Source organism: Denticeps clupeoides, chromosome 17 (assembly GCF_900700375.1).
Source record: "Denticeps clupeoides chromosome 17, fDenClu1.1, whole genome shotgun sequence".
Lineage (NCBI taxonomy): Eukaryota > Metazoa > Chordata > Actinopteri > Clupeiformes > Denticipitidae > Denticeps > Denticeps clupeoides.
Genome location: NC_041723.1, coordinates 16,752,034 through 16,772,456, shown reverse-complemented (window position 1 = coordinate 16,772,456; position 20,423 = coordinate 16,752,034). Strand labels below are relative to the sequence as shown.

General features: G+C 45.2%; 1 protein-coding gene and 1 long non-coding RNA gene across 3 annotated transcripts; one reads left to right on the top strand and one right to left on the bottom strand.

The window, feature by feature from the left end:
* Positions 1-1,028: 1,028 nt before the first annotated feature.
* LOC114767275 (uncharacterized) lies at positions 1,029-6,801 on the bottom strand. 2 transcript variants are annotated; one of them, XR_003742913.1, is made up of 4 exons: positions 6,725-6,801; positions 3,657-3,806; positions 1,802-1,892; positions 1,029-1,231 (listed from the first exon to the last, which is right to left on the bottom strand). It is a non-coding gene; the product is annotated as an uncharacterized LOC114767275 (long non-coding RNA). The 2 variants fall into 2 exon arrangements; XR_003742912.1 differs by having other exon boundaries at positions 6,709-6,776.
* Positions 6,802-6,980: 179 nt separating this feature from the next.
* foxb1a (forkhead box B1a) lies at positions 6,981-8,131 on the top strand. Its single transcript, XM_028958809.1, has one exon. The coding sequence runs from the start codon at positions 7,115-7,117 to the stop codon at positions 8,018-8,020; it is 906 nt and encodes a 301-aa protein (XP_028814642.1). The 5' UTR covers positions 6,981-7,114; the 3' UTR covers positions 8,021-8,131.
* Positions 8,132-20,423: the final 12,292 nt, after the last annotated feature.

Here is a 20,423-nt window from a genome sequence, read left to right as displayed (position 1 = left end):
TAAAGTATTTGAATATCCGTGACAGGGCATCGCTGCTTAAAGCGATAGGCCCTTGTAAACATACGATCATGAGCGCTGGCTGAGGCTGAGGTAGAGGCCGGGGAGTCTGCGATTTATAAAAGCGCTGTGGGTGCTGTGTTGAGTAGTGGCTTCAGCTGATGCACTCGCCTTTCCTGTTGTCACAGTTTCAGTCTGTTGAGTAGTATTTTAACCATCCAGGACATAGAGACCCCTCAGAAGTGCCTGGCTCATTATTGGCCACATTGCCCTGTGGTCACACTAAACAATGTCTCGCATTATAATTAATAAAATGCTCTTCTTGTTTATCAATGTGGTGGTAAATACTCATTTATGCTGTGATGTGGGCACATGGCTACTGGACCCCATCCTGAGAGACTAGTGGTGTCCCAGATGCATTAGATGAAATGATAGAGAGAATACCACCCCCAATCAGGTCCCAGTTGGCTAAGTGCCTTCTGCTCATTATCAAGGTCTAGATGAACGCAAGGCCTTATAAAAGCTGTGCCTCCCAACCACTTAGGATCATATTAAAAGGTTTTTCATCAGATGGATGTCTTACTATTTACTAAATTGCCCGGGAAGAATTACAGTGACACCATACATGGGCGCCTTTCTGCTCACCATCAAGGAAAACATGAAGGGATGACTCCGCTGACTTCAATTAAGGAATCGGGAGCGCCTTGTATAATGACCTGGTGTAATCCCTCATGATTAAAATAGCAAAGCATACATTATGTATGTAATCTCGACATGTTGTTTTCGCCTCCTGTTTCCTCTGGTTTAAGGGTTTAAAGGTTTGTAAAGGAGTGTAAAGGTTTGGAACAGCAGCAGGGCGTATTTTTGCATAATGTTTGTAAAATCAGTAATATCAGTTATTAATTTTTTTTATTTGTAAATCACAGCTCTTTATTAACACAGTTCACATTGAAGGACCAGCATATTGCAGAAACAACATTTATTAATACATAATACATTTGTTAAAACATTTGTTGCATTTGGTTGTAGAATAGTGTATTTAGCATAAAATTTGCATAACGTTGTGGACTGTCTATCAAGCATTTCCATGCATGGAGGCACTTAGCTAATCTCTTGGCAAATTTGCTTTAGTGTCGTATTGTGCGCTGACAGCCATGTTTGCAGCGCCGGGGAGGTAAGCTCTTCCGTGTGCTTACAGTGTCTTTTTTATGGGTGGTCACACATCATAGACAAGCTGAAAAAGCAAACACGGGGGCTAAAGGTCAAAAGTTAAGTACACACTTTTGACCCCGCTGTTTGTCGGGGTGTTACAGTTCATTTCATTTGACTAGACGTATTGATCCACGGTGATCACGGCTGGGCTTGCAGTAAGCCCAGGTACTTTGACATCTGTGTTTCCCATCTCATGTCATGATTTCTGTTTCCAAAGCCCCCCTTTGAACTCAATGAATGTTAGGGTCCGTGGATCAATTTAATCTCCTCCCCACCACATCCATTACAACCCAGTTCAAGGACCTCTGCATTATTTTTCATCTTAAAGAGGAATTCAGACTGCTAATTCATAACACTTCATACATTTACATGTTGGATTCGCGTCATGCAATAAACCTTTAGTATTTAATAGACACCATTGTAACTGAATTCAATATTTTTTTTTATACTGACCTATATATTTTACTGATAAAAGTGGATAATTAGTATTAATATCACTGATCACCTCTGAGCTCAATTAGAAGATCTTTTTCCTATATAAACACGTGACAGATGTCCCTTATGGTGCCACTGCATCCCACACGCATCTTACCCGAGGCTGAAGAGCAGGCACCGTGTTGTTCCAGGACCCAGATTTTGTCATCTGTCACCAAACCTAAGGAGAGCAAGCGCTGGTTCCATGCCTGTAATGAATTATACAAGGGGGTCAGAGATCCCCATTTCTAGTCACACTTGGCAGCACAAACATTGGCCCCAGGTATCACACTCATCAGTCCCACTGTTACTCCCCATATGGACCCAATGAACTGGTGAGAATGGAGGGAGCCCCCCCACACACCTCCCAAAATCCTTTTTTTTTTTGCATTAGGGGCGCTGTAATCCCCCCCATCCGACCCAACCGCCCAGTCCAAATTCTCTATTCTGTTGTACAATTTTTAACCAGAGGCGGATGCCATTCATCTTAGCCATGCCTGGCAGCCAGCTGCGAGTCGGTCTGTAGCTACAGTCCACCAAAACACCAGATGCGACTGTGGAGCACAGGTGGGATTTGAAGAGACTCTCCTGCTCCCTCAACCCTCACACACACATACGCACTCACAGATAGACACCCAGATATGTATAGCATCCGAAAGCAGGCGTCTGGACGCAGTGTGTGAAATGTCTTTTGTGCTCAGGAACTGTCCGCAGTGCTGAAATGGACCTTTGAATTTTATAGGAAACCCTTTGAGATTGTGGCCAATTTGTTTGGATAAATGGAGTGCCATTTGAATATGATGGTAAATTATTATAATTTCAAATGAAATAAAATGACCACTTCATGGAATACCAAAACAGACAAAAGTTTAAAGGCCCTTTATTTCTTTTGCTTAAAAGCGTTCATTTTTACATAATCAAGGCAACATACAGTAGATGCAAATTGGCAGTAATGAACAACATAATTTCCTCAATTTTTTTATTTGTGGTTAAATCATATTTGTGTTTAAATGTACATGTTCACATTCGTATGAAAGAAGATTACATTTTGAACCGTTCTAGAAACAGTGATCTTGTTTCACAATGGCTGTCCCCACCTCATGGCCAAGCAATGCAATTGCTTCACTTAATTAAAATGAGATTATCTCAGTATAAACCATGCTTAGGCATTAAGCACATCTGTGGCGTTCATCGCCCGAGTAAGTTTAAAGTCGCTGTGTAAGCCAATTCAACCAAAATTTATCATTTTTATTTTTGCTCTGTAAAACTGACAGATTAAATATTTTGCTCATTCTGGTGTCCTTTCCTCTGTGTGTCCTTTCATTTTTTCCGTGCACTACAATCAGACAATACAATCAGGACAAATGGATCTTGACCAGACTTTTTCCTCGCCGTCCCAACCTCGGCTGAATAGAGACATCGCTTACAGCTGATGTGCTGTATAATGAATGCCTAATTTATGTAATTAGTCCATTAACTATAATCCCAGCATATGTTGAGAATGCCCTGAAGGTGCTGTTCTCCCAGGTACTTATTTTCATGTCACAGAGATGCAGCTAATTAATTTTACATGCATATTAATCTGGGGCTCAGTTTAGCGGGCGCCCTTAATATTTATCTTTGGGTGACCTTTGTCTGAAATGAAATGATGGTGTTAACGGCGATATACCAATAACGTTCTATGCAGTTAAAGAAATTTAAAATATGAAGAAGCACATACATACACATAAATTCCATCATCTTATCTTATCCTATTTTACATACACGAGAGGTATTTTTTGTGTGCACTTATGTTATATTATGTTTTTTAAACGTTAATGATTAATGTTCTGATTAAAGAACTAAAATGAGAGACTCATGCTGGATAATGGTGTTAAACTAGACAATGAAAAAAGCGTCATAATGAGAGCCCTCTGTCTGCTAATTAATTGACGTTCTCTTGAATATTCATATGCTTTATCACAAATACATACCTAATTGTGCCGTAAAGCGTCTCAGGGGACAGGATGTCAGCACAGACATCACGTTGGCTGGATTCAGTAGGGGAACAGAAGTAGCCAACCTGCCTGCATCACCCCATTTAGTGAAGCAGCCCCATCCCCGGCATTCAGGTCCTCTGCCATCTGCACGATTAAAAGTTGCTGTCAAAAAGAATCATTCCACAATAATAACAACAGCAGCAATCAATAATAATAGTAATAATAATAATAGTTCCAACCTTTCCTATATTTAATTACATATGTATACAAATGTTTGCATTAACAATGTCAATTAGACCGCCAGCGATTGCAATTTGTTTATTCATTAGTTCTTTGGTAAACCTACATTGCCTGCAGACAGAGCGGCTAATAATGGTGCGAAATAGACGCGGAGTTTGCGGAGAGCTCAGCAGGGCTCAGGGCTCTACAGCGTGGTGACGTCAGCAGACACGCTCAGCGGCTGACCTCTGACCTGCGGCATTAAAGCGGACCGCTCGAGTGTTCGAATTATTACGGGTTTTTTTTTTTTTTTCTCGGAGCTGGAGTTGCGTGCGTCGTTCAGGTTCTCAAACGCGTCATCTCAAATACCGATACATTTGTTTTAATTTTTCCGAACATCGTGACTTACTGTACCGCGTTGTCATGGTTACGTGGTATCCTACGTCACAATAAACTATGATAACATTGTTAGCCATTTTAGTTTATATTAGTTTTTATTAATATTAGAACTCCGGTGTAAATGCTCATTACCCGTTCATGAATATAGATAAAATATTCTGGTAGCTGTACCATTAGATAGCTAAAAAAGTAGCTTCAACTTATTATTGCTTTTCAATAATAACAATAACAATTGTGCAAACATTTTATACATTCTACGTCACAATTTATCATACAAAAATACTGGAATGAATATTCCTTTGTTGCCAGATTTAGTTCCTATTTAAGTAATTAGTTATTAAGTTAGTTACCCTAAAGGAATTCGCCATATATGCTATATTAGCTTGTTCAATAAACATCTTATGTGAGTTTTTGCTATATAATGGTAATTCAAACGTTTATTAACCATTGATATACTTACCCATTTAAAAGGCCAAAAGTTTCTTTGAATAAAAAAAGCTTTATTTCCCACTGACCTTCACTTTTTCTTTTCTTTTTTGACATTTACATTTTTTTTATATTATTTGCGGTGGCCTGGGTGGCAGCACATCGCAGGTTGGACAATATTGTTTGGCCATCATTCGCCGCTTTGGCCTGAATGGAATCGATCCCCTTTTAACAACATTCGTTTCCCATTGTGCGGAGGTGGCGCGGCGGAGGGCAGACGTGTGAAAGTGGCTGTTTGATTCTCTTTTTCATCCCCATGACCTCAGCTTTTGTGCGCCATCGCCCTGGGAATGTCACGCCTCACTACTCGACTTTGAGATGCTTCAGAAAGTGCCTTTGTTTTTCACCCTCTTTTTTTCCTCCAAGACACACAAAATTGTCGTGGCTCTCCCCGCTGTAAAAGATACTTAAGACCGGGACCCGGTTCACAAGTGCAATGCAATTTGGCTTAGCCCAACCTTTGTTCTGCTTGTACAAATGACCGAACACACGCACACACACACACACACACATTATACAGTTCATCTACTGCCGCCTGAACTCGGGAGTTTATCCATTCAGGATCACGGTGGCATTTTCAGAGTGACACTGGGGCATTCAAACACACACACACACACACACACACACACACACACACACACACACAGACCCTAAAAAATGTATAAATAAATCTGCGTGGACAAACACGCATGCTCGCCCCCTCCGCGATTGGTTAAGCGCTCCGTCCTGCGTGACAGCCGGCCGGGGACAGGGGACCGGACCGCGGGGTGAGATGGGTGGTCCCCCGTCCCGGGTTGATACTGGGCCTTTTGTGGCCGTAATTAACTGTGAAAACAGCAGAGGAGTTCCAGGATCGCCCATTAACCAACTTCTCCATCCACGATCCACGCGTCACGTGACGGTAGCGGCGGCATCCCATTCGCGCACTTTTCCGTCGGTTATGACAAAAATGATTTAAAAACATGAAGATAATATAAAACCGGGTTCTTTGCGTGTTTTTCTCCCCCTTGTGCAGAGGAATCGACATTGTGCGTCGCTTCTTATCGGCCGTATTGTCGAATCCATTCTTAATCCGTCAGGGTGCCGAGGACCGCATTGTGGATTTATGGAGGGAAATTTGCATAAATTATGAGCAAATCCCCGAGTGTGTGTGGTCCCCCGTATTGCGAAGCCACCAAGCGGAAAGGTGGCCCTCAGTGAGCCTCGGAAAAAGAAGGAGAAGAAGAAGAAGAAGAAGAAGGAGAGAAAAAAGGCGTCTGAATGGCCTTTGCTTGAAATAGTCTTCCATTTGCTTTTCACATTCATATAATTGACTTATGGATATTTTATACAGTTTTCACAAGGTCACCCTAAAGGCTTTATTTGCATTTCTGAAGTACTCCTTCAATTTGCTTTACATAAACACAAAAGATCTTCGCTTTATGAAGTTTCATTTTAAGGCAACTTTTCTTGTTGTTGTTTGCTTTGGAATTTGCCAATTTGCGACTATACTCGTATATAAACATTAGATTAAAAAAAAAATTCCCGTTACTTGTGATGAATAGCAGGAGTCTGTAATAAAAATGCGCGCGGTGCGTGGGGAGCGGTCTCGAGTGGCCCGCTTCATTCTGAGAGATGTGCGCGCGCATAATTTGTCATCTCGGCCGATGTCCGGACGAATAAACACGTCGCCACGTACGTTTCAGAACAAGCTGCGTAACGCACGCCGGGTTCCGTTACGTCTAAAGCGATTAACGTCATTTTCAGAGTTGTACATTACACGCGCAACGTGTAAAATATGAGTGGGCAACTTTCACTCTGCAACCGTCGACGGCAATAAAAAATATGTTTTAATAGTAAGAATTCATAATAATTATATGTAAATAAATGTATATCGCACCCCCCCCCATCCACCCACGGTTTCGCGCGCCATTTCCACGCGTGACGCGGGCCCGGCGCATACCTCCACGCGCTCTTACCGGCGCTCCAGTTCCGGTCCCCGGCGCGCTCCTCCGCCCTTCAGATGGAAATGATTCCTATTGGCCCGAGGTGTCCCATGTAAAGTAGGTGGAAATGAAACCGGATTATGCCCCCACCCCGCCCACTCCACTCCCTCCTCCCCCCTCCCGGGGCAATTGTCATGTGATGGCAAAGAAGTGGCCCATTAATGAAGCGCCTCTGCGGGGGGGCTTTTCTGCCGCTGTCACCGCGGAGCGCCATCAGACATGGAGGAGGCGGACACTTAGCTCGCCGCGCACAGGACGGAGGAGACGAGACGAGACGCTCCACGAACTTCCGACCAGTAAGCCCGCCAACTCCGGCCCGACTCGTCCCCTTTTCCCTCCACCGGTCTTCCCCGCGGAAGGGAGATGCCTCGGCCGGGCAGAAACACGTACAGCGACCAGAAGCCGCCCTACTCCTACATCTCCCTCACCGCCATGGCCATCCAGAGCTGCCCGGAGAAGATGCTCCCGCTCAGCGAGATCTACAAGTTCATCATGGACCGCTTCCCCTACTACCGCGAGAACACGCAGCGCTGGCAGAACTCGCTGCGCCACAACCTCTCCTTCAACGACTGCTTCATCAAGATCCCGCGGCGGCCCGACCAGCCCGGCAAGGGCAGCTTCTGGGCGCTGCACCCCAACTGCGGCGACATGTTCGAGAACGGCAGCTTCCTGCGGCGCAGGAAGCGCTTCAAGGTGCTCGGCGCGGAGCACCTGGCGCCCAGCAAGCCGCCGGACGCGGCGCACTACCTGCAGCAGCACGCCAAGCTGCGCCTCAGCGCCCTGGCGGCCACGGGCGCCCACCTGCCCCAGGTGCCCGGATACAACCTGGGCGTGACGCAGCCGGCCACCTTCAAGCACCCGTTCGCCATCGAGAACATCATCGCCCGCGAGTACAAGGTGCCGGGCGGCCTGGCCTTCTCCGCCGTGCCGCCCATGGCGGCCGGGTACCCGCTGCACAACCAGCTGGCCGGCGCCTGGCCGCACGTCTACAACGGCGGCGTGATCGACGCCATGGGCGGCGCGGACTACGGCGCGTACGGCGTGCCCATCAAGTCGCTGTGCCACGGGCCGCAGACCCTGCCCGCCATCCCCGTGCCCATCAAGGCCACGCCGGCCGCGCTGGCCCCGCACCTGCCCGCCTTCCTGTCGAACTCGCCGCAGTCGCTGAGCCCCACGTCGCCGCAGACGGCGACCAGCCAGAGCAGCCCCGCCACGCCGAGCGACGCGCTGACGAACCCGGCGAGCCTGCAGTCGGTGGCGGTGCACTGACTTCCAGGCGACGCGCGGACGCACGCACGCACGCACGCATACACTCACACGCACGCACACGCACGCACACACTCTCTCTCTCTCTCACACACACACACACACACACACATATTATTCTGCTATATAATTTTCTTTTTTTTAAAATCATGTTCTAGAGTTATCTGTCAGCCCTTCTTTTTTTTTTTTTGCCGCGTCTGTTCGGACGAAGAGGCCGTTTTCGTGGCGCAGATGGCAGCGCGTGTCACTGATCAATTATTAGCAACCGGACAGATTTACGCATCGCATAAAAATTGAACAATGAACAAGCCGCTGTTTGTGGATCTCTGGTAGTTGGATCTCTGGTATTGCAATTTTCACATCATATAAAAAAAAAAAACACTGCGTCAGACCTGAAATATGGAAATATGGGGTTCTCGTTATGAACGCGAGGTAAATATTGTGAATATCTACAAATAAGTGATATTGAAATGTGTAAAAGAAAAAAAACGCACTTTTAAAAATTTAGACGGTTTAGATTCTCTCTATTTTGCAGGATGTTTTATTTCTTTTTCTTTAGTTTAAGTGTTTTTTATGTGGAGCATTTAATTTAAAGCTGTGGTGACCACGTGTATTACATGACGTAAATTTGTACAATTTCCATCGTTTTTACTGTGTGAAGCATGCTCTCTCGAAATTTGTGTTGTTTTGCTGCAAGCATGCGTGCTTTAAAAAAATGTGTGCAACAAAAAAAAAAGGTTAAATTATAAACTTGGTCATCAGAATATTTTTTCATTAAAATGATGTAAATCGTACATATTTGCCTTCTTATTTGCGGGTTTTTTTTTTTGTGCGTTGATCACTTCGAGCGCGCGCATATGTATACATATTTAGCGGGTTTTTTCTAGTAGTATTATGACTACTACGATCTCTTTAATTATTCATATGTCCTTTTATATGATCACAATTGGTTTATTGTTATATGTGTTTTTCTTTAAATAATATCAATTACGACATCGGAATTAAGTTTTTACCTTTTAAAAATGCATATAGTACTGTAGACACTTGTAACGTGAAAACCGGCCTTTTACTAAATAATGTAATGACCTGCGTGATCCAGGCACGAGATGATATCCCCGAAATTCAGAGTGGACAGCAACAGGGGGGTATCAGGGGGTATCCCCTAATTTTGTAATTTAATTCGGATTTAATCTGTGATTAGGATGCGCGGAGCTGCCGAACTGAAATTGCCGAACAATTTCGCTAAAAAATACATTTAATCAATTACACAAAACCGGTAAAAAAAAAAAAAAAAAAACACACAAAAAAAACAACGTTAAGTGAATTTTACTTTGAAAAATGTGAAAGGTACACTGTAATATAGAGCGAGAAAACAGATGAACCGAGGGAAAGAAATAAGGCGAATCGAATAAAGTAGGCGTAAGTAAAGTGTTTCCGCGTTTAATGGATTTTTATTGGATTGGATTTTGTGCAGGCGCAGCAGCGTCAGGTGCATTGTCCGCCTTTCCGTTCATCGCGGCCTTTTAAGCAAATACATTCCCGTTCCGTCAACTTTCTGCAGTTGAGTAGATCAAATAAAGGCTCTCCGGCCACTTCATTCAGCCTCATTCACCTCAATAGAAAGTGCAAAGAATTGCAAAGTGAGACTGGGCCACCGATGTAGATTTAGCCTTTTTTTCCACGAGACAAAAAGGCGGATTTTTCACAAACACATTGCTGACTGGGGGGCTAGGAAACGGCCTGTGAGACCCCCTTTTCCCATTTAAAGCCGACCCTCCCCCTTTCGACGCCTGTTTGCACAACACCGCAAGTTTTTTTTTTTTTTTTTTGACATTTTGTATATTTTGGGATCTTGTTTACTCGCCGGTATTAACTGCGTGCATAAGATATTTTAACGTTTTATCTCGACTCTTATACGTATACGAAGGATATTTAAAAATAAGACGGACTCAACTCCGAAAGTATTAAAATTCGTTCGAAATAACTTTTTTCTCGATCCGTAAAGTATATATGTATAACATATATTTGAAATATATACATATATACATCTATATATATATATATATATATATATATATATGTATATATATATATTTTAAAATTATATATATTTTATGTAGACATTTTGGAAATGTGCAACAGTTGTTTGCGTTTGGAAGAACGCCAGAACGCTGCTCTGTCTCGCTCTCTTTTTTGGGTTTATTTCTTTCTTTTTCAATCACACGTCGCAAATTTCAATATCATTTATTTTCAAACAGACTGAAAAAAAATGCATCTTTTGGCAAACGACTCACTAATGAAACGCTAATTAACGTTTTTTTTTGTTTGTTTTTTTTTTGTTTTTTTATAAGAGATGCATTTGCACTGTCATGAACCCTGTTGTGTAACCAAAAACAACAGGGACAACCTTCAAGTTCTTTCCTCCTCTTTTCCCTGTGAAGGTCATCTCAAACAGGGGTAAAATATAGAGCATGCCATTGCAAAACCACAATGTGCTATTTTAATTAAAAGAATTCATTAAAGTGGAAGCCCAAGGTAATTAGCATGCATAATATATGATTTGCTTAATGCATTTCTGCAGTGGCCCCAGTAATAAACCTGACTTAACCTGAAGTAGGGAGATGAAATGGACATATAGGCCTGTTATTTATAAGCTTGTTTATTGTGCAGTGATAATTCAGTGGGAGGCCGGGAAATGTTTGACAGAACTGCGCTTTGCTACTTGGCTTTTACTGAACTCGGATGACTACATTTGTTTTTCGGATTGCGTGAACTGACGGTGCCTCGTAGGCCTCGCACCGCAGCAATTCATATCATTTCCTTTTTGAAATGAAAAAGACTCTGTCCAGAAGCAACATCTGGTGCGTTAAATATCCAGACAGAATCCCACAGATGTTTCCAGCCCTATCAGTGGTGTGTGTGTGTGCGTGTGTGTGAGTGTGAGGAATGCAGAGTTCCAGGTCTTACCTTGGTTCTTATCAGTGCCCAGTTCCTCCTGCCACTCACTGACAGAATGGGGCCAGTAACTGACAAGGCCCACAGTCGGAACGTTTTTGCCGATATTATGAGCTGTCAACGTCCTGTTTGTAAAGGCATAAAAAAAAAAACATACGCTAAATAAAAGTTGCATCAGATTTATTTAGGAAATATGACAAAGTGCTGAGTTTGTGATGTTTTTAGGTTTTGCCGGTGGCTATTTTTCTCTGGTTTAATAAAACTACTATAAGAAAACAAATATTTTGATGCTGTCGTGTGTTGGTAAAATAAGGCAGGTTTGCTGTCTAGTCGGACAAAATGGATCTTTTCCGCATTGTCTTTAAAGAATTATTTCCAGTAAGTAAATCAGAAGCACCGTTCTCAGGAAGGGCTGACCCATCGCTGATGGACCCATCCGGCCCGGCCCGGCCGCCGCCGCCGCCGCCGCGTGTCAGGTAGTGGCCAGGCGAGGCCGCGGAGGCGCCGGGGTGGGAGGAAGCGCGGGCCGGACTCCGCCAAAACACCCACGTGTGCATGAAATTCGAATGTCAACATCCGATTCATGCCGGCGGTCAGTGGCTGTGAAACAAATTATGTCAGTGGGAGGCGGAGGGAGTATCCCTCCGGGGAGGGTCGGGAGCAGCAGCGTGGCTGATGGATGCTCCCGATGGACCAACTAGCTGTGACATTTTATAACAAAATTCCAACTCCAAATCCCAGAATTAAAGGCCGATATTGACATGCTGTGAATGACTTTTTGACTATAAATGGGTAAAAAGGCCTTTGGGTTCGCTGTTCAAATATTTGTCCGGCTTTGTTCACCCTCCATCTGCCTTTTCATACCCAAATACTTTGATGTGAAATTTCGAGCAAAGCCAAATGACTCTGTGTCATCTCAGATTATGTGTAGAAGAATGGCTCCCTTTTGTGTCCCTCATTGTCCGCCGGTTGTCCTGCTGTGACAGCTGTGTGTTGCATATTCCCCCTGCTTGTGTAAATTAGCTTTAACATAGCGGGGGCTGTAAAATAGGGGCTAATTGTTATTCGAGATTGGGATGCGTATTGTCACAGGGAAGTGATGACAGTAACTGTTAGCCGGGCTCTTGGTGTTAAAAGGCCTGCGCTTCCAGCCAGACGCGCCTTGCCGGGCGTAATCTGCGTGAGCGAGGTTTCTGGCGAAGTACTTTCATGCGTCACGCTCCACGCAGAGAGTATTTTTTGTTGTTGTTGTTGTCTCTATTTGCACTGGTCGGGGTTCAGCCGGCGCGCTCCTGCGCATTTCGCGACAGGCCCGGGCACGACCGACACTCGCCCGTCTATCTCGGCGCCGTGCCGGCACCAGTCCTGTCAGTCTCGAACCCTGTCTGAAGCCGCCACCAAACCAGCTGCCGCTTCACCGGCACAACACGCCAACGGCCCCGGACGGGTGGCTGCAACGTTCAATGCGACATTCTCCAAATTTCCCGGCCGATAAACAAGTTTTTTGTACCCGTCCAGGCGCCTCCCGCCCGCTCGTGGCTGGAAAGTAAATACCTGCAAGTCTTACGTGTTGAGTAACTGCCGAATTACGTGGGGCTGGTCTGCTAAGTGGACCACGTCAAGTGTCCGCCGCTGCTTACCCTATCTGAATGGGAGCTGCTTTAATGGCGACATAAACAACTCCCTTTAATGAAGGTACTTAGCAGATTTGACACCGGGGTGTTTGGGCGCTAAAGGATTTTTAGCTGTAAGGCGTTAAATATGTTAGAACAGTAACGGCCTCTGTGGATTTTAGTACCCGGCCGTTTCCCCTCGCAGAGGTGCCGCGACGAGCTGATTTATCGCCCGTCCCCGGCATCTTATCTCTCCCTCATCAGCCATAAACTAACACTTGCGCTGCACTTCAAAGACGGCCACGGCAGGCAAAGGTGAGAGAATGAGCCCGAGGTGGCGGCCGGTTAGCTGGTCCGACCGGTGGCGGACTGATAATGAAACTGGCTACAAAAAAGCGGGAAGGTCAGAGGTCACCGGTGCGAATGCGACAGGAACGCAGGTGGGAAACGTCCCATTTCGCCGCCATTCAAGTGATGATGGCATCCAGCTAAGCCGCCGAAACCACTGATCTCAGCGGACGCAGAAATACACAAAGCTTTATTTAAATGATACAGAGGAAGCTAACGGTTGTCCATTATGGGATGTTCTGACATGCAGATTGATGCTTTCCCTTGTCGAATAACAAGCCCCCAATTGTTCCGCTAATGTAATTTGATCTGTCTTTGATCCAATCGCATGTTGGCACAATCAGTGTGAAAATTCTCATCAGGCCCATGATCCAGTACTTTGTCTTTTGTTATTGTGATAATCTCTCGCATTTAAATTCGACTTTGTTCTTTTGTGGCGCATTGTCGGGCGGCACAATGCGAGGTTAATTAGCAGCTGCTGCTGCTCCCCGGATTCCTTCACTGCTAATCACATCTGAAGTGTCCTCTCCACTCGAGAAACATGGCGGCCGGCACTTGGCGGGGCTCTCTTCAAACGCGGCCGGGGTCCCGTCACCAAGCACCAAACAGCATAACAAACGTCCCGTGATTAAAGCCATCGGCACGCACACGCCTCTGGGAGCGCGATGGCCGTCACGTCACTCATCACGTCACCCGCCAAGTCACCCGCGTCACGTCGCGTCATGATTCCCAGTCAAATTGTGGTTTTAATATCATCTATTCATTTGTTTGATCCAGTTTAAGAGGACTTAGGAAGACTGTCACAGCTGCAACACACTTCTAATGCAGGACAAACAAGCCCATCAGTGTGTCTTACAATTATATTTACAATCAGTTAACATTTTTCTATGGATATTTAGACATATTTCAACAGTTGATATGTTGCTGTGACTGGAACACGCTGCACTTTTAATAACTTCATCTTGTGGGTTTGTACTTGTTAAAAAAGGGAACCTCAACAAGCTTAAACATGAACAGCTCAGCTGTCAGGCACTTTTATTTGACTGAGGAAGAAGAATCACAGATCAGATCGTAATGTTTTATGAAGTGTTTGTTTTAGAGGAATTAACCTTGACAGCCAATTTGAGGGTAGTTTCTAATTTCATATACTTACAACGGGATTGTTTTATAGTGTTTTGTTCAGCTTTAGACGTCTTTACATGCAGCCATGTGCAGGCGTCCTCTTTTATGAGATCAGTGAAAGTGAAGTGATTGTCATTGCGAAACACTGCAGCACAGCACACGGTCACACAGCGAAATGTGTCCCTTCGGGACTCGAACCGGCAACCTTCTGATTACAGGTCCATTTCCTGACCCACTAAGCCACCACTGCCCCTGATCTTCAATTCATTTTTATGCATATGTTCATGATTGTTATTATATCTGAAAAAGACATTTTGGTTAAAATAGAATTCAACAGTTCAAGCCACAAAGTGGTGAAAGCTCCTCTTAAACCCCACAGTACAAGTCACAACAGCAATAACAAACGTTTTAAAACAATAAGAGTGAAGTGAAAGTGACGTCATTGTGATACACTGCACACGTGCACACAAATGTGCCCCAATATGTGCCAAAATATCAAATGTCAGAGCCAAACATCACCAAGTTCAAGCATTGTTATTTAATTGCAGCTATTAACATGTTCAGTTAGTTGTGTAGCGAGGTTGAAACATGAATACATTCTTCCTATTGTTTAAAACGTTCATGCTAGTGGATTGGATTTTTTCCAGAGCAGAATATATTTGAATGCTATGAAGTTTTCAGTGTTGCTCTCTGTCTGAACAAAAATACATGAGAAGTTGAATGTAAACAAAGATATCCCACCCAGAGCACATGAAAAACATCCCAACATGCCTGAACAGAGCAGCGGGACTGGGGACAGTCAGATGCCATCACATGGTCTGGTTCCCTCGCTGCTCTTGTCCCATAAAAGTGAGGCGGGGAAAAAATATTGCAATATTGACCTCCTTTAGTTAAAGATTTTCAGATTCCCTGGTGATCTAATTTATGTTAAGTCACAAGCCCTTCCCCATGGCTGTTTTGATGCCAGTGAGTTGGTGCCAGTGACAGGGTCCCCAGTGTAATTATTCTCGGCGGGAAGTGCAGCTCGCTCAAACCATCTGTGAGCGCAAGGGCCAGTTCCAGAAGAAAAGAGACGCAGTCCCTTCAGTCCAGTCTCTGTTGTGAAGCCAGTTAATTAACTAAAAACGGGGAAGTCAACAGACAAGCAGATCAGTGCCAGGCCACAGATAGCTCATAACGTGAGATCTGCCATGACAAAATACTGTAAAAACAAGACATTCTGTTTTGAATGTTAATGTTCTTGGAGTTAAACATATGTGCAGATTTTCAAGTGGCAACTGAACAAGACCCTTGTCCTGTTAAGGGAATAATGGTGCCATGATGGAGTATTTTTTTTTTCCCTTGCTTGATGAAAGAACAAATATGTCTTTAAAAATGTAATATTGTAGCTAGATTTCAGAATTCTAATCCTAACTGGCAGGCATAGTTAAAAAAAAGTCTCATGATATTATATATATATGTGCATTTATATTTATGGAATTGATCAGGCACCATTATCCAGAGTGATAATCAGTAGTGAGAGGGACAGTCCCCTTGGAGACACTCAGGGTTAAGTGTCTTCCTCAGGGACACAATGGTAGTAAGTGGGGTTTGAACCTGAGACCTTCTGGATCACAGGTGAGTTTTAACTACAATATGCTACAATATGCAGCTCAATAATGGTCCAATGAGGCCAAATGAAGGCTCAGTTGGACTCAGTAACCAAGAAAAGATGCTCATGAACTGCAGAAATGTCTGGTTTTTACAACAGAAAGTCAATCAGATTATTTTGTATTTACATTCATGGCATTTATCAGACGCCCTTATCCAGAGCTACTAACAATCAATAGTTACAGGGACAGTCCCCCTGGAGCAACTATGGGTTGAGTGTCTTGCTCATGGACACTAAGCGAGGTTTGAACCTGGGTCTTCCGGTTCATATACTATAACACTACCATCTCTGCAAAACACACACACAAACACACACACACACACACACACACACACACACACACTTTCACACACTGTCATTCAATGTATCTAAAAGTAAACATCCAATCAGAAGTTCCTCCATGGGCTCCATTGCCCTATATGCAGATAGATGTTCTGATGTGTGTTCGGGCACCTTACTATAACAACTACATACTTCTTTTAACCTTGAGCACCCATGACCTTGTCCACCAGTTGTCCCTCCTTGGAACACCTTTGCTCGGTGCTAACCACTGCAAACAGGGAACACTCCATAAATCCTGCTGTTTAGGAGCCAGATCCTTACATTATCTCCAGTCTACAGCTGCCATTATTCACTGACTGAGTCAGAGTGGTGGTAGTTGCCTAGTGGGTAACACACTCGCCTATGAACCAGAAGACCCAGGTTCAAACCCCATTGTGTCCCTGAGCAAGAGACACAACCTTGAGTGTCTCCAGGGGGACTGTCCCTGTAACTACTGATTGTAGGTCAGCCTGGATAAGGGCGTCTGGTAAATGTCGTAAATGTCAGTGGTTTTAATGTTGTGGCGGTTTGGTTATTTTAAAGGGTGGGTTGTGACTCTCAGACTCCTAGTGAAGTGCATACAGCTCGGCTTTGTCGTTGTCGAGCGCTGTTGAGCCTGCCGTTGCAGATTTTTTCTTCTGCCACTCAGGGGACGTGTGTGTGTGTGTGTGTGTGTGTGTGTGTGTGTGTGTTAGTTACAGTGTGTGCGCCTCGGCTGAAAGGGGATGCTAATGAGCTGGTAAATAAACAAGCTGAGAAATGGCTGCGTTCTTGGTGAATCCTGCAGCGTGGAGTGTGCAGTTTCAGAAGTTGGGATTTTCTCAGAGGAGTCGTTTCCCCTCTAATTGTGAAATGTAGGTCATTTAATTAATTCAAGTGTGCACAGAGTGATGAAACGTGCTGAAATAAATAGCTCATGGTGGCTAATAAGCCTTTAAAAAGGATTCCACGCTTGCCGGTTTTTGTCAGCAGCAAACGAACCTGCAGCCGCTTGGCGTGATATTATACGAAGCGTTCTCTCCCGCGGCCTGCCTCCACCGCAGCTCCGCAGGGTCACTCTGATTCCATCTCACTCACCCGTCCAAACCATTAACACAAACAAAGGGTTTTGGAGTCTATTCAATTTAAACACGTCCCCAGGGCCGTGGCCCAGCCCCGCCCTTGATTTTTACGACTCTTAACCTGGACGTGCTTGTCCTCGCGGCCCTCGCCTTCAGTGGTCCGTCATTAAGAGGTAGTTAAGCAGCGTCCCCGGGTTCGGCGCTGCTAACAGGTGCACCGGGGCAGGGAGGGGCTGTTGTCACTGGCAGCCATTAGCCGGCAGGAGTGGGCGTGCGAGAAGAAAGCGGCTCTGATTCATCGGCGGCTCCCAGGACGGGCGGCGGAGTGAATGCCTCCACTGCAGCCGCTCCCCACGGTGAATTGTCATCCAACAGAGGGAGGAAATGGCTGCGGTGTCGCCAGCCAACTCCTGAAGACCACCAGAGTAAATAAGCATCTCAATGACAAACAGAGGAATGCGCAGGCCCCTGCGCGTCGGAGCGGGCGACCGTCCGCTAATTTCTTTTCTCAGGCTTCGTTAGGTCTCACCATGGCAGGGGGCTGGTCAGTCCCGGACCCACTGGAAGGTCAGCACGAAGCATCAGAAGGAATCCCGTATGGAATCCCACCAACATAATGCCAACTTCCCAAGAGTGTGTGTCACAGCTGATACAAGAAATGACAAACATGCTATTTCATTTTTTCAGTTTTAATCTGTTGTTGTTGTAAACTAACGTATAAATTTTAGTGAACTTGATTCTTAAGAAGCTTTAAGATATTATTCATGCGGTGAAGGTGAACACTCTCGTGTTGTACGTAATGTCCAGTTTTTACATACCAGGTTACATAGACGTTCTGGTTATTTTAGGCAGCTTTGGAATAAACTCAGATTCCTCGGCGGTGACGTATTTGTTCTTGTAAGTGAGAAGACGAGTTGCCACAGTAACTTTGTCTCGTCACCTCTCCCTGACTGTTAAAAGTCCCTCTTGTCGCAGGCGTGGAGAGGCCGCCATGTGGTTTGATGGAGGGCTCTTGAACACGCACCAGAGCGCTTGGCTGCCCCCCCTCCAGCACCTAGTCTGGGTTGGGGGGGGGGGGGGGGGGGGGGGGGGGGGTGGTTTGCTGGCCGGTCAGTGGGGGCTGTAAAGCGCTTGTCTTATTGGCCACAAATCACCCCTGAAAGCAGGCATGCATCTTCAAAGGGTGGGCTGCCCTCCATGATATACGGCCCCTGCCGAGAACAAGTTAGCCACGGCCACTGTCCCCTGCACCTGGGCCATTATCAGGCGGCCGGGATCATCCTGCCTACACAACACATTCAAATGTACAAGTAGCAGATTAGGCTGACTCAATCTTCTTTTGCACCGAGGGAGAGAGGGAGAGAAAGAAAGAAAGGGGAAGAAAACCCCTCCGACTTCAAAAAGAGCCCTCTCCCTCTGTCCTCTGAGAGAGTGAAAGGGGACAGGAGATGAAAACAGGGCCTTGTGTATTCAGAGTACCGGCCTAATTCAGAACTGATTCCTCTAATGCACTCATGAAACACTTTTAATTGTTTTAGTTTGCATTCAAAAGGCGTGTTTGCAGCTTTTAATTGGGAGGGTGCTTTGAAATAATTGAAATGTGTGACTTGTGGGGCCAACTTAAACAGTTTTAATGTGCTTTGCTGGTAGGCGCAAGCTCCCCTTTTATTTCCTGACTCTGACGGTGAGGCATTTTGAAGGAGGGCTGGCAATCTGTCTCTCTCACACAAAAACAGTAAAGGAAACCAGCCTTCGGACTTATTACGTTTTGGCAGTCCCGTGTCTTTGTTCTTTTCAAGACAATCTTGAGAGCCGCGAGGAGCGTAAAGTAAATACGAATTTTTTTAAAATCGTTTTCTTATAACTGTTTTTTAAAAAATATATATGTATATTTTATTGCAGACGGATTAGATTTAGGTACGTGTACCTAAATAGACTGTATTATTCTCCACCTCGCCACTAATGATGTTTAGCATACTTTAAAACAAGTTACGACTCATGCCATTGCATTTGGCTCATAATTCAAATAAATTGCAGCTCTGTTAAAGATACTCCTTCGCTCCACCCCACCCGCCTTACCCCAGCTCCGTCACGTTAGCTATTGTGCCACTCGCTTCGTTACGAATTCTTCCCTCCCGTTTCAAAATCTGGCTAAAAATAGGCAGACGGGAAATATGTACGCTTCCGCGCCGTGTTAACAATATAATCCCTCGCCGAGAGAGAGAGTTTTGTGTTTGAGAGTGAATGGAGGCCTTGAGAGGAAGAAAAAAAAAAAAAGTCTTGTGTCTCTCGTTTTTTTTCAACCCCCTTCCCCCTCCAAAGCCACTCTCTATCTTTTCCCACCCCTCGGAAAAAGATCCTTTGCTTGTCTGAACTTCAGTGTCGACATGTCTTCAGCCTCTGCGGCTTTGAGCGAGTGAGAATCGGGCCGGGCTGACGGAGGCACAGTGCTGCCGGTTGACAGGTTTTTTGTGCTGCGCTCCAACAGCCAGTCTGCTCCCATCACACGCCCTGTAGGCTGGAGATGTGACAGTGTGTGTGTGTGTGTGTGTGTGTGTGTGTGTGTGTGTGTGTGGACCGTCTGCAGGTATCTCAGGAACGCTGCCGTCTGCAGATGAGCGTGAAGAAAACATTCTGCTGTGTTATCTGAAAGAGATATTAAGGCTCGAATCCTTGGTCTCTCATTGGTTGCTGGAAACGTTTTTGATTTTCTCCTGACCTTTACTGTTCTCTTCTGAATGGCTTCTCTATTGAGAAAAGTCGGTCGGTTGCAAGCCCTTGTATTTTTAGTTCATGTTTTGAACTTAATCCTGAACCGTTCCTAGTGGTTCGCTCTCATTCTCTCTTGAATCATTTTAATCCCGAGGAGGCTCAAGATCTGGCTGTCATTTGATCTGCCAGCGCCAGCACTCGGGAGCTTTAAATAAAACCAGCGTAGCGTGAATATCATTCTCTAGATGTATGGGCCCGGGGCTGGTGAATGTTCAGTCTGGAGACGGGGGGCTTTAGAGGCGGCCTTCGAAATGCCTGGCGACGGCCCGGTTACCCCACAGTGAAAGGACCACCCACCCTGGGCTGAGAGGGGATTTGAAGGCTCTCGGTACGTTGCTTCAGTCTCCCTTTTTCAGACTTTTCTATTCTGCGGTTCATCCAATTGTACCTTCCTTATTGCTGCCACTGTGCATCATGCAGCTAAAGCAGGGACTGTCAGACTTTTTGGGCAGGCAGAAATCTGTGTATGCTCGCATGTGATGGAGGATTTGCAAACATTGGAGGCACAGGTTACGTAATGTCAAGTGGCAAGATGACCAAAGAAAAAAGAACTGGATCCATGT

Excerpts from the sequence above, each read along its gene's own strand:
- foxb1a (XM_028958809.1), top strand. The coding sequence starts at position 7,115 with ATGCCTCGGCCGGGCAGAAACACGTACAGCGACCAGAAGCCGCCCTAC.